The sequence below is a fragment of the Rhineura floridana genome, chromosome 3 (assembly GCF_030035675.1).
Source record: "Rhineura floridana isolate rRhiFlo1 chromosome 3, rRhiFlo1.hap2, whole genome shotgun sequence".
Classification (NCBI taxonomy): domain Eukaryota; kingdom Metazoa; phylum Chordata; class Lepidosauria; order Squamata; family Rhineuridae; genus Rhineura; species Rhineura floridana.
This window is the reverse complement of record NC_084482.1, coordinates 104077773-104091618: the sequence shown is the minus strand read 5'-3', so window position 1 is coordinate 104091618 and position 13846 is coordinate 104077773. Positions and strand designations below refer to the sequence as shown.

Sequence of the window (13846 nt, the reverse complement as noted above, 5' to 3'; positions counted from 1 at the left end):
AGAGAAAGAGAGAGGAATCATCCCTCCCCATCCCACCAACCACATACAACAGTAAACAAAACTGTCTGATGGTTCCAGTCTGTGTTAAACAAATCAAATACATGCACATGGTAAAATGATCACCTGTAACTCCCCTTAGTAGAAAGCCAGCATAGATACTAGGGACCTAACATCTCCATTCTCTTCCGGATTCATCCTCATTAGGCATTAAAGCTTGGTAAGCTCAAGCTCTGACCTGACACAAATGCTTCTTCCCCATGTACAGAATCGTGTCTGAGTCTTTAGTTTGAAACATATTCCGTTTGGTTTGTTTGCAAGGAATGTCCCTTATGACCTGCCATTTATTTTTGCACATTTGTTTGCAATGATTCTACTTCCATCTCCGTTGCAAGCCTTACTTTTCTGCAGCTTCTCTGTGATTCCCAACTGTCCTGTTGTTATTTCCCACCTCATGCTTTTCTTTTCAGCTGAACCTTATTCACAGTGAAATCAGTAATTTAGCCGGCTTCGAAGTGGAGGCCATTATCAATCCCACCAATGCTGACATTGACCTTAAAGATGATCTAGGTAAATGGGGAATGGGCTGCCATAACTAACAGTCACATGAAAATTATGGAATGCCTTTACTATTTTGTTGTAATAAATGTAATATTTCTAAAGGCTCAAAATACTTAATGGGAGGATTATTACATGTTTAGCTTTCCATACGTAATAGTTGCATGGTGACTATTACTGAGTAACTCTGAAGTCTTTTACATATTGTTCCATAATAATCAAATGTGACTGTTGGTTCCTTTGGGGATGTTTCTTATATGGATTCTTTGAGGGCTAAAACAGTTATATATCAATCATCAAAATAAGTAGTTTCTCTAGTTTCTCCATTCTGACTTCAGGTTATTCTTTTCATTGAAATAGGTAAGGGTAAAAATTGATAGCTAGAGATAATTGCCCAATAGACGTTCCCCTATTTCTTTCCCTCTTTTTAAGTTTAATTCAATCACTTCTTGTTTAATTGTAAACAAATATATTATTTTAATGATAGAGTGCCAATGCTAGCTATATTTATAAATATACTGCTTTGTTCAAAAGGAAAGTTATTTGTCACTCAAAGGGCATATACTTAATAATATTATTCGAGATGTTTTTATGGATTTGCTCAGTCTTCCCTAACCTGGTGCCCTTCAGGTGTTTTAACCCTGTCAGGCCCAGCAAGCACAGACAGCTGGGGCTGACGGAAGTTATAGTCCAAACCAGAGCTTGGAAAAGTTACTTTTTTGAACTACAACTCCCATCAGCCCAATCCAGTGGCCATGCTGGATGAGGCTTATGGGAGTTGTAGTTCAAAAAAGTAACTTTTCCAAGCTCTGTCCAAAACATCTGGAGGGCACCAGGTTCAGGAAGGCTGGAATAGTTTTTTATTGTTACTTTAATGGTAAAACATTTTATACCCTCTTTCATTAAATATTCCAGGGCAGTTTACAACACCTAAATACTGATACAATAAAACAGTTCATTAAAATCCAATAAATTCAATAAACACAGCATCAAATACAGTAGCTGGACAATTAAAAATGGCAAAGGTCTGGGTGAACAAATACATTTTCATGAGGCACCAGAAACTCAGCACAGTTGACACCTGCTTTATTTTGAGCTGTGGGGAGGGAGATGATTGTTTTTAATGATTCCATAAGTTTCTAATACATTTTAAATCAGCAAATTTAATTTTAACAACCTGCTCATTTTTCTCAATGGTAATATGCATATCAAAGGACAGAAGGCACAAGATAGTTTTACTTAGACCAGACTTCAAATATTTTAGGGTTTTTCCCCGATTCTCAATTTTTTTAAAGTATATACTATCAAAGTAAATGCTATTAAATATTTATAAAAGTTTAATGAAATAACTTTATTATTAAGCCAAGTAATGTGACTTTAGGCCTTACATTAAAAAATTAACACTTGTTTCTAATTTCAGGCAAGTTTTACAATAGGCAACATACAGCTTTTATAGTACAATCCTATACATGTCTATTCAGGAGTAAATCCCATTGAATTCAGTGGGGCTTACTTCCAGGTAAGTGGGTATAGGATTGCAGCCTTTGTCCCTGTGGAAGAATTCAGCCACTCACTGATTTCAATAGATTGGCATAAGTTGACTGGATCATGGCCGACACCCAATATGATTAGGAAGTTCTGTACAGAAACTAATCAAGAAACGTGCAAATAATCATCAAACTGGAGAAACTAGTTGTTTTGTTGGCCTTGATGATCCAAACATTGGATGATGTTGTTGTGTTCTGTGAAATTCCAGTTTTACAGGTTGCGGCAAAGTCAAGAAGGTGCTAGCTGCTCTTAATACATTCTGAAAAGCTTGCAATGTCTCTGACCTGTTGGTCAACTGCTAAAGTGGATGCATTTGATGCTTCTCTGCCTCCTCCTTACATTCCCTCCTTTTCTTAGCACACACTTGTACAAAGATTTTGAGTTTTGTTGTTGTTAATGGCACACATTTTGAAGCCAAAAGGTAGGATAACAAGGATGTTGGTATGTGTATAAATGTAGATCCTGTTTTGGGTCTCTGACCAACATGGTTGATACACATTTGTTTACCTGTTGTAGTTACAAGTTGTTCAGGCTGACATTGCTACAATCGACAGTGATGCTGTCGTTCACCCGACAAACTCTGACTTCTACACCGGTGGTGAAGTAGGTAATGGAGAGTTCAGTGCTGCAGAGTTTGTATGTGTATGCATGACCAATCAGCAGCAACAAGCTTGCCCCTGCTCTGCAGATCTGCATTCTTTTCTCACTTCCAGCAGTCCTCCCCATTGCCAAATAAAGTAAGGGCCAAATTCATTACGTGCAAAATACCTTTCTAATCATGACCTGAACAATCACATCAGCCTCACTGGATCTGTTCTTGTAGAAGCCACACTGAGATTTTGAAGGAGGCTAGAGCTGTCTAACAGAGGGACCTTCCCCAAACTTTAGTCCCCACAATTATTTGGGGAGAGATGGTATAGTTCTAGTGGTTTAAACCTGAACTAGGTTTATAGTGTTGATATGCTTGCTTACATTTACGCAAAGGGCTCATTTTAAAAGAGATGATCAGGAAAAATCTCTACTAATTCTGGAACTAGATCCCATGTAGCATAGTGGTTAGAGTGTCCGACTAGGACCTGGAAGTCCAGATCCCCACTGGGCCATGAAGCTTGCTGGGTGGCTTTGGGCCAGTCACAGTCTCTCGGCCTAACTTACCTCACAAGGTTGTTGTGAGGACAAAATGGGGAGGGAGGAGAACAATGCATACCACCTTGAGCTCCTTGGAGGAAAGGGGGATAGAAATGTATTACAGTTTAGTTAAGGAAACACATAAGGAGAGTTATCCCCACTGCCTCTGTTGTGTGCCAACTCATGAAAGGCAAAGGTCTGAAGCAAGGAGCTTCATGTACTTGTGGAGGTATGACCCAGGTTATAGAACCTGGTTTTCCAGGGTTCTGAAACACATGGGGTGCTTCCATGAGTACAAGAGAGTCCCTGCCCCAAACCTTTCTCTCCCATGAGATGAAAGACTATAGGGATGATGAAGGAGCGCATAGAGCTGCTGCCCCTCAAATACTTATTTTAACCTAATTGTAATGCACAAAGACGGTTTATTAGGATATTTGCCACAAAACAAAATGTTGATGGCTTATTCATTTAGTTTTGATGACAATGAAGACAGGATTTGAACATTGGTGAATCACAAATGTACTGGCTTGATGGCTGTATCTGAAGTTTCTTATTTTGGGAACTCCATATCTATAGCCCGTTATAATGAGCAGCCACTGTACAGAATCATTGCATGGATGCTGCGCCTCAGTTACAGTATGACTTAAGGCAGGTGTGGGGGGAACCTTTGGTCCTCTAGCAGTGGCTGAAGTAAAGATTCCATCATCCCAGGCCATTGGCCATGCTTGCTGGGGCTGATGGGAATTGTACTTTAGCAACATCTGGAGGACCAGAGGTTGCAAAACACCTGATTTAAGGCAAAGTAACAAATGAGGTTGATCTGGTGCTATGCACTCAAGCTTAATGACAGCTTAGAGACAAGCAACCACAGTATAGTGGGTAGCAACAGGACAAGCCCCAACTAGAGCAGCAACAATTATAAATCTAGGATATATTAACATACCTGTTTGGATGATCATATGTTTTCAAATACTCCATTTTGTTAACCATCTTACCATTGTTGGTATCAAGCATTCTAACATCTGGAGTGTTCTTGCCTGAATATTAATTTAGAAAGAACAACAGCTATGGAACCAACAATGTTCTTTCTATCCAAGTAAAGCCCAAATAAGCCCAGCTCTTTATAAAACAAAATTCCATTAAAAGCATTCTTGAAAGACCATTTAGCTCATTACGTTTCCTACATGCTTTTTAAAGATATATGTAGAAAAAGATCCACAACATACTCAAAAAATTTCTATTTCTTGCATGGTGAGGTCGATGTTTGATTCTTCAGAAGGTACAAAAAGCACATCTTTTGCACATTTTTTGGAAACCTTCCTCATTTAGCTTGCAAGCTGGCTGCTTTAGAAACCATGCAATTTTTTATTAGGCCACCAAGGCCATTTCTAATTTGCTTCATATTCTAAAGACCACATGAAAAGTGGTCATAACTGGCTTATACAGAATTGCACATGGAGCATCATAGGGAAAAATGCATCCTAAATAATGGACTGGAGCCAAACCAAGTTCGTCATGCCTATTCCTACTGAAATCAGTGTGAAAAGTTAGTAATTATTTAAGTGGAAGCCGAGTGAGGCTAACTTAGTCTCACTAGCCACTCATTTCTAAAAACTGCAACTTTGTGTTAACCTATTATGAAGAAATGCTTTCGTATTGTCTTTAATTTGGAAAGGTGGGAGACTCTAAAAGGAACCTGAGTGTTTAATGTATTAGCATACAATCTTCTAATTACCTTTGACTGCTGGAAGGAAGAACAGAAGTGCACACGTGCTTAGCTTCCAATGATTAACTTTTATCCATATAAAGGCCTTCTAACCACAGTATAGTTTGGGGGAATGTTACAACAATTTTGCAGACTTGAATGTCTACATAGGCTGTTGTCATCATTATGCCAATGCCTGCTTTGTCAGCATGAAATAATGGCTTTGTTCTATGGGAGCAACACATATATTTATGCCTGGGATTATCAAGGAACCATTTAGCTAGAAGTTACAAAGCGGGACATTAGAATCAGTGTAAAGAATTACACTATTCAGTTTCTTAAGTAAAGCTAAAGAGCAGTGCCACAGTACAGCTACCATGTGCCCGTCCATTTTAAATGTTTCTTGTCCATTTAAAGTCACACCAAAAACTAGCAGATTTGGAGATACCATGAAAGCAAATTCCCAGTTATTTAATTTATTATCATATTATATGAGTAACTACCATGGCACTACCATTTGGGTTTTACAGTCTTAGGCACCAAAATGCCTTGGGCCATCTCTGATGTTGATACACACACACAAGACTGGAAGCAATGTAACAGGAAAAATAGCTGTTCTCTTGAATTTTATTAATAAATATTTAAACAATCCATAGATAGAGCTCAATAAATGCAGGATTCAAGAATCAAAGCCAAACTTGGGGGGGGGAATGAAAATAGGTAATAGCTTCCTTCTGAGGCAAAAGTCATTCAGATTATGGTCGCATATTACTGAAATTGTCTGGCCACTCATTTTAAGGTAGCTCAAGGTGAACTGAAGATGTACATTCCTATTAATCACTTCACACTTGCAGAATAGTTGCACAGAACCAGAATCCACTGAACATTCATTTCTGGCCAATTTAGTATTCTTTTTAAGGGAGTATATCCTAGCATCCTTGGTAAAGTGATGCAGTTGCTCCCTCCTGGTTGCCTTGGAATCAAATATTGGTCCAATTCCCTGATTATTACTGTTCCAAGAAATATTTATACTAAGATTGTCACAGGTGACATGTTAAGCCATTGGTATCAGTATGCTCTACCCTGATGCAGCAGCAGTCCAGAGTTTCAGGCACAAATGTTTCCAGGCCCTACTTGGAGATGCCAGAGATTGAACATATAACCTTTTGCACACAGAGCACTGAGCTATGGCCCTCGTCTTCATTGCTGTGGAAATGGTATTTTGCCTGTTTGAAAATATTCAAAAGTATTCCTTAGACTTTAACTCTCTTCTTCCTTCAAGGAACATAGTTCCACTGCAGTTATTACTATGAACAGATTAAACTGCAAAACACAAGGACCAATTTTCCAGGGTCTGAACATGACAAAATTCACAGTCAGCTGATCGTCTCTAAAGAGAATAAACCACTGAAATAAACCTTATTTTATATTCCTTACAAAATAAAATAAGGTGAATTAATATCTTATTAGAAGTCTGCCAAGATTAGTCTATTATGTCAAGCAAAACATCACATCTTCAATAGCGTATGTACCCTGATTTGTTGCATAGTCCCACGTACAAATATATTTTATTGAGCATATAATATGTGTGCTTCCATCGGAAACTGCAGTCCCTTCCTCTGTATCACTAAAAATAATTCATTTTGCAAAGTATGGCAGTTTTGTGGCTTTTAGTATTAACAGTCCAATTCTATGCATGTTTACTTGGAAGTAAGCCTTGCTGAGTTCAATAGAAAGTGTAGGATTGCAGCTGTAACACTACAGTCTATGACCCTAAGCACACCAAAATTCCATTGAAATAAGTGTGATTTACTTCCCAAGTAAATATGTGTATGATTAGGCTGCAGGAATCAATTTGCCAAACAATTTTCTCAATCCAGAATCCAATGTCATTGTTTCCTTGCTTTGCTACTTATGTGATCATTAAGCAAAATGCACTGTGATTTAGGGTGCTTATGATTAGGAAGAAACATTTTAAGCTACTTTATACTTCTTCTGTGTTAAAGCAAAGCTGCAAAATAAGATCTAAACCATTTAGTGGTGGACTGCCTTTGTGCAACCCTCAAACTGTAATTTAAATTGTGCAGCTCCCTTCTCATAAGAGCAGCTTTTATCAAGCTTCTTTAGCTGCAGTTAAGCAATTCAGTGGAGGAATATGTTCCCTAGAGAATCTCCTTATTACTGAGGCTCTTCCTCTTGGTTAAAGGTGGTTCAACAAGCCGGGCAGTTGTCAAGTAAAGCAGCCCGCTGCACTCACAAGACTGTTTCACTCCCGGGGGCCACCTGTTGGGGTCAGGGATGAAGATGAGGTGAGTTTCAAGTTCTTCTTATAGCAAATTTGTCTTTAAAGCAATCTATAACAGAAGGGAATCTTGCCCTCTAAGGGAACGAGTTGATGCATCAGTCAGGTGCCATTGAATGAGCATGTTCTCTGGAACACTCTCTGTTACCTGGTGCACAGGAAGCCATTAGAAATGTCACTGCCGTACTGGTTGACATTGAGAATTGCATCAGAAAATATTTTCAGATAGAATGAAAACATGTGGGAGGGTGACGTTTAAAAGGAAAAGAGAGAGAGTGAACAGTTACTTCTGGACCAGTCCCCAAAGGTTTAGATCTTACTTTGCAGTCCCCCAAAATTTTTGCTCAGAGAAATCTATGATGTGTAACCATCTGAAGTGATGAATGCTCTCTCTCGGATGTGGACCAGTCACAACTCTGTCCTTGGCAGGGAACACTTTGGAGAAGAAAGGCGGGAGAGAATTCCTGGAGGCCGTTGTTGAACTTCGCAAAAAGAATGGGCCGTTGGACACAGCAGGAGGTGCAGTTTAAATCCCTGAAAAATGGGGGAATTAAATGTCTGTGTGTATCATAGACTCCCAGTTTGGTTTAGCGGGATTTCATTATGAAAAGGGTATCTGTGCCAAGCCATTTGTGGGGACTCTGTCAAAACAGCCTTCTGGGCAACATTTTATGTATTCACAATTATAAAAGAGCATGACTTCCACTTTAAAAATAGTGTCTTTGTATGGGAATAAAAACTGAAGGAAGAAAATACATTACACACAATTTTAACGTGTCCATTGTATATGCATTGATTCAGGATTCTATGCTTATATGTAACAATAAGGGTTTAAAAGGGATTAGATACAATGGGTACTTACATTGCCTAAAACAGCCTTTTCCAACGTGATACTCCCCCCTTGATGTTTTGGACTACAACTCCCATCAGTCCCAGAAAAGCACCACGTTGGAGAGGCTGACCTTAAATATCAAAAAGTTAACCATACAGAGGATGGTGTTTTATGCCCATTTTTAAAGTGTGTGTGTGTGTGGGGGGGGAAATTGGGTATGTGTTTCACATCTGATGTGCTCAGATGGGAGGTGACTAAGGAGAGCTGCCATTTATATGATGAATCATAATTTCCCCCTTAACCTGTGATCTATTGGTTTACATTAGTAGCACTTTCTATGAAGCAATACATGTCCTGCATTTTCCAGTATATATCAGGGAAATCTCAAGCAATATAGGTCTTCCTCAATCAAACTATTAGGCCATTTCCACAACATAGATTTAAAGCACTATTATTGATAGCAACTGAGGATTAAAGAAGTAACTATATACCTTCTTCAGTAGTTCAGTCACATTTTTCACATTTGCATTTTTTCCAAAATGTGGAGTCGATTTAAGGCCCAATACTTTTCTTTCCAACCAGCTGTCGTCAGTGCAGGCCATGGCTTGCCTGCTAAGTTTGTGATCCATTGCAATAGCCCCAGTTGGGGTTCAGACAAATGTGAGGAGATGCTGGAGAAGACAGTGAAGAACTGCTTAGCGCTAGCAGATGAGAAGAAACTGAAATCAATTGCATTTCCTTCCATCGGAAGCGGCAGGTAAGGCTAGCCTATCAAACCTGTGACAAAAACCTGCCAGATTTGAGTGTTTTGCTTGTTTGGTTTTTGCACTCTGTATGTTCTGCTATCCTCGTATTCACACAATTTTTTCTCATTGCAGTCATGTTGATTTCTTCTTGTTTTCCTGCTCTGTTTACCTCATTTCTGTACCTGGTTTTTTCTTGGGGAACTATCCCAGTGCAGATTATTTCAGGGGAACTTTTTCCAGCTGAGGGCTGCATTCCCTTCTAGGCAACCTTCTGGTGGCCACGTGCCAGTGGTGGGAGGGACCAGAAGCAAAAGGGGGCAGAGCAATGAACACTTAGTTTACCATTGTACAGTAAGCATATGTCTATACACGCATACCTTCTAATCCGCCATCCAGGCAAGCAAAAAGCATGTCAGCTTTCAAGGACACATTCTAACCAAGCAAAAAACGCTCAAAAGAGGATTCAAAGCAGGGACAGTGAGGGATCTGGCCTGGGAGAAGCTGTGTGGCTGGCAAGAGGGTACGGCTAGTGAAGGGAGAGTCCCAAGGGTTAGATAGAGACCTGGAGGGCTACACCTCCCCCCCGCCCCACCTGCGGTTCCACATCCCGGCCTTATTTCATGAGGGTAAGTACATGCTAGGACCAATCTCTGCCCCTCTATGTCCTGGCTGCTGATGCCTTTTTCCAGAGTTCAAAGCAAGTATCAGTAGTGGTTTGCTGCATACCCCTTGTTAGTACTATGTGAATGATATAAGCAGCTTTCCCCAACCTGCTGCCCTCCGAATCTTTTGGAATACTACTCCCATTATGCCTGGCTGCTAACCATGCTGATTGGGGCTGATGGGAGGTGTAGTCAGAACATCTGGGCATCAGGTTGAGGAATTCCTCCTGTCCCTTTAAGAGCTCTGAATTCACCTACCAGTTAGAGGTCCCATGTCCCCCCCGCACAGTACTGCAAAAAAAATATATATATATGAGTAGTTATTTCTGTAGAATGCCTTTCTTTCTCAGAACTCTTAAGGAACCCAAGTCTTTACTGAAATGTGTCATGCCTACGTGTGATAGATTTTTTGAGCCCCACCCTTTCTGCCACCTGGCCCCTCTCCCTCTCCCTTCCAGTAAGCGGCAGCAATGCCACAGCGAGGAAGCTAGTGTTGCAGCTCTGCCCCACTGGGCAAGCCGCTTCCACATTCACCCACACCAGAACAATGAAAGTGTTTTGCGGACACTCTGTATCTCTCCATTCCTGCCGACTTTCACTATTGAGGTCAAAGACTCCCCTTGGCAGTGTGTGCTGAATATTGTAAGAATGGATAGAGAGCAAACATTATGCCAAGCATATTTGCGGAACCAACCATCTGTAAAACAGCACAATACTGTTTGCTCGATGGGTGGCGTCCATGCTAGCATTATTTCAAGAGAATATGTTGCTTTTCAAAGGTTAGATCATCCTAGCATAAGAAGCTAGCATATACTGAGTTAGACCATTTGTCCATGTAGCTGATTATTATTGTCCACACTATAGCTCCATAAGTTTTCAGACTGGGGACATTCCAAGCTGTTTCTGAAGATGGCGGGGATTGAACCTGGGGCCTTTTGCATTCACAGTAGATGCTTAACCACTGAGCTGTGACCTTTCCTTGTCATTGGCTTCTTCACAGAGATATTTTGAGATGTTCTATCAAGTGCAGAGGGGCAAGAAGGTCTCAGCTTTGTAAATAAAGCAGTAGAAAGACAGTGTTTAGCATTTTGGTACAGCTACATTGGGTGTTGTTGAGGAGTGTGGTGCTGGGGGATACTTTTAATGGCAGTGTGTCCCTTTGAAACATAACATACGTATCTTGCCAGTTAGTTTGCAAGTTTTAGGAAGTAAAAAAACTTAAAATATGAACAGTTTTTAAGGCTAGCATTTTCTCTCTCAGCCAGCACATGTTCTGGGACAGGCATCTGTCAAGCAGACATTAAACTTACATAAACAGCTCCGTTCAGTTTTATGACCCAAAAATGGGTTTACATGGGGATGATTCAAATAAATTTATTTATGTATTTATCTTGCTTTTTCAATAGGACAGGAGGAGGATTAGTTCATTTATAGCATCTAGCCTACCAGATGCTATAATATACTAAAACTAACTTGTACAGACTAAACGGGTAGAATGGCTTTGAAAATGTGGCTGTTAACATTTGGTATGCCAAAACTAAAATGTGATTGTTATGGGTAGTTCAAATTTCAACATCAAACTTTATCGTAATGTAAAATTTCAGCATTAAAACTCTGGTTCTGTTTTAGTGTCCCCCTCTGCCCCCACCCAGAACAACAACCCCCTTTCCCAATCACCCATCAATAGATGTATAGCTGTTCTCCCGTAAACAAATACAGACATCCCCATATGAGTGTGAAGCTGTATATGACCCTTATTTTGGCTATCAAAGATTCCTTTTTCTCCCAGAATATACAAATACTGGGCAAGTTGTCTTAGAGGTAATCTAATAAAGCGTGAGTTAAAATTAACATTGTAATTGTATAAACTATATATTTATATAATATGTATGCCTGGTTACAACTTTGTAGTAAGTATGCCATATAAGGGGATTTCTCTTTGTTCTTTTGAAGGTATGGTGATGCAAATGGCAAGCTCATTGAACAAATCTTTTTTTCTCTCCCTATATTCTCTTAATAGGAATGGTTTCCCAAAACAGACTGCTGCCCAGCTCATCCTGAAAGCCATTTCCAGTTATTTTGTGTCAACAATGTCCTCTTCAATCAAGACTGTGTACTTTGTGCTCTTTGACAGTGAGAGTATAGGGATCTATGTGCAAGAAATGGCCAAGTTAGATGCCAACTAAGCCTAGAAAGCAAACAGTACCTGCCTTCTTGCCCCTTCCCCTCCAGTTCTTAATTCCTCATTGTGCGACAGAGCGGCCCTTATTTTCAATTTTCTCATCTAAGGGGAATAAAGGTGGGGCTTTTTTTGACTTTCTGAAATGTTTTTATGTTGGCACTGATAGTTGGCATTATTGCTGTTAATGCACTGTATTCCAGGCATTGTCTGAATTTAGTGTAATCTAGGAGATTTTATAGTTTTATTTTAATGAATTATGGATTGATGCGGAAGGTTGTTAGCAGTACATAGTCTTTTATTCGTGGAAGAAACCGGCAAACCCTATTTTGTAGCTGTGTTGTGGTGCTTTTATCAAGTGGCATTCCTTTCTCGTTTTTTAAAGAAGAGAAAGAAAATGATGCTACACATCTAATTTGTGTTTATGTCTTGTCCTAATGATGAATTTGAGGAGAAAAGAACCTGTTACCCTTAATTATATTTGCAATTTGGGATTTGTGTGAATTTATTTAGTAAAATGTTTGAAATGTTCTAGTTGGTGTGTTCTGAGTTAATGGGTTGTAAACCTCTGGTAAATATGCACCAACAGCTTTTGGATGTGAACTTGAATGAACAAACAATGCACTTGTCTTTCAATATAAATAATGGCTAATCAAGTTCTCATTGATTCAGTTCTTATGTGCAAATGTGCAAAAACATTTACACAGTTATTCTGCATTAATTTTCAATAGTATACGGCACTTGTTCCAAAGGCTTTACTTTGTTTGGGTGGTCAGACATTTTTGAGGTCTGACGTCACTGTTTTCCTTGCTGCATTCCTGACTTCAGTTATGCTTACAGTAAGGTCCACTGCAATCACACATGCAGCTGATAGCAGGACAATGTTAGGCTGGAAGTCCATTATTCAGAAAAAAATTGCACACCAAAATTTTAGCCAATGGATGCTGTTTGGTGGGGTTTTTTGCTCATCATACGCTTGTACTGGAATGTTGTACAGTTTGAAAAGTCCGAGAAGGTAATCATTACCTTTTGTTTATAATAATTTAAGCACAGAATTTAAGAGTAATTTAAGAATTAAGAGCATAAGAACTTCCCTGCCGGATCAGACAAATGGTGTATTTAATTGTGGGTTGAGGAACTTGCAGACCTCCACATATCGTTGGACTCTAGCTCTCATTGTTCTTGACCACTAGACATACTAGGTGCGGCTGATGGAAGTTGGGAGTCCAACAACATCTGGAGCCCCGCAGGTTCCCCAAACTTGACTAGTCCAACATACTGCTTCCATCAATGGCCAACCAAATGCTTCTGAAAAGCCTACAGCAGAGTTGATGAATTGGCTGTAGAGAACAGATAAGAATATAAGAACTGACCTGCAGGATCAAACCAAAGGTCCTCCATCTAGTCCCGTATTCAGCCTCCAATTCCAACGGTAGCCAGTTGCGTCACAGAAGCTCTCAAGCAAGGCACAATAGGAAGAGCCATGCCCTGTTATTTCCCCTCCCAGCATCTGGTAATTAGAGGCATAAAGAATAAAACTGTGATGTGAAGCTGCATCCTGGTTTTTGTTTTTTCCTTATCTAACATTTCTTTTAAGCTATTTGTGAGGATTGATTGTGTTGCTTCTCTTTCTTTAAACTATATGATCACCTGGATTACTTCTGTTTGATTTTGCCTGGTTCTGAAGCTCACTGAAACCGACAGAAATCATCAGAGTGTTATATTGAATTGGTGTCCCTCCACACACAAACACCAGATCTTCTGCAAATAATCCTCCAACCTTCCACAGCTGATGGAGGGGGGGCAAGGAAAGAGGGTATAGATGTCAGCAGGGGGACACTGACTGGATACCTTCCATAGACAATAACATAAGAATCTTGGAGAAATTATCTTCTCAAAATGTCCCGGACTCATTATATTACTTCCTGCCAAGTTTTGCCTTGATGGATTTTAACTTCGGTCATAATATTGCTGAACCTTACCCATTTAACACAAAAAGTGTGACACTGAAGATTTTATTAATAAATGCCTCCTTAGAATAGATTCCAAATACCAACTGATTTCTCTCCATTAATGGTTGCATTTTTAAAGATAAGTGTAAAAAGTATTGGATTTTCTAGCATTGTGTACATTCCTGACAGTGCATTTTATACAAACACCACTAGATGTCAGTAAAAGGATTGCAAGAA

At 39.6% G+C, this 13846-nt stretch overlaps 1 protein-coding gene across 2 annotated transcripts in view; it reads left to right on the top strand.

The window, feature by feature from the left end:
- Positions 1-13211, top strand: part of LOC133380258 (core histone macro-H2A.1) — a 70460-nt gene extending 57249 nt beyond the window's left edge. The window contains exons 6-9 of one of the 2 annotated variants that reach the window (XM_061617179.1): positions 468-567; positions 7668-7757; positions 8653-8827; positions 11499-13211. In XM_061617179.1, coding sequence (XP_061473163.1) covers positions 468-567; positions 7668-7757; positions 8653-8827; positions 11499-11664 — 531 coding nt within the window. In that variant the 3' untranslated portion in view covers positions 11665-13211. Of the gene's footprint in view, positions 1-467; positions 568-2619; positions 2711-7667; positions 7758-8652; positions 8828-11498 lie in introns of both variants that reach the window. The other variant, XM_061617180.1, reaches the window with a different exon arrangement.
- Positions 13212-13846: the final 635 nt, after the last annotated feature.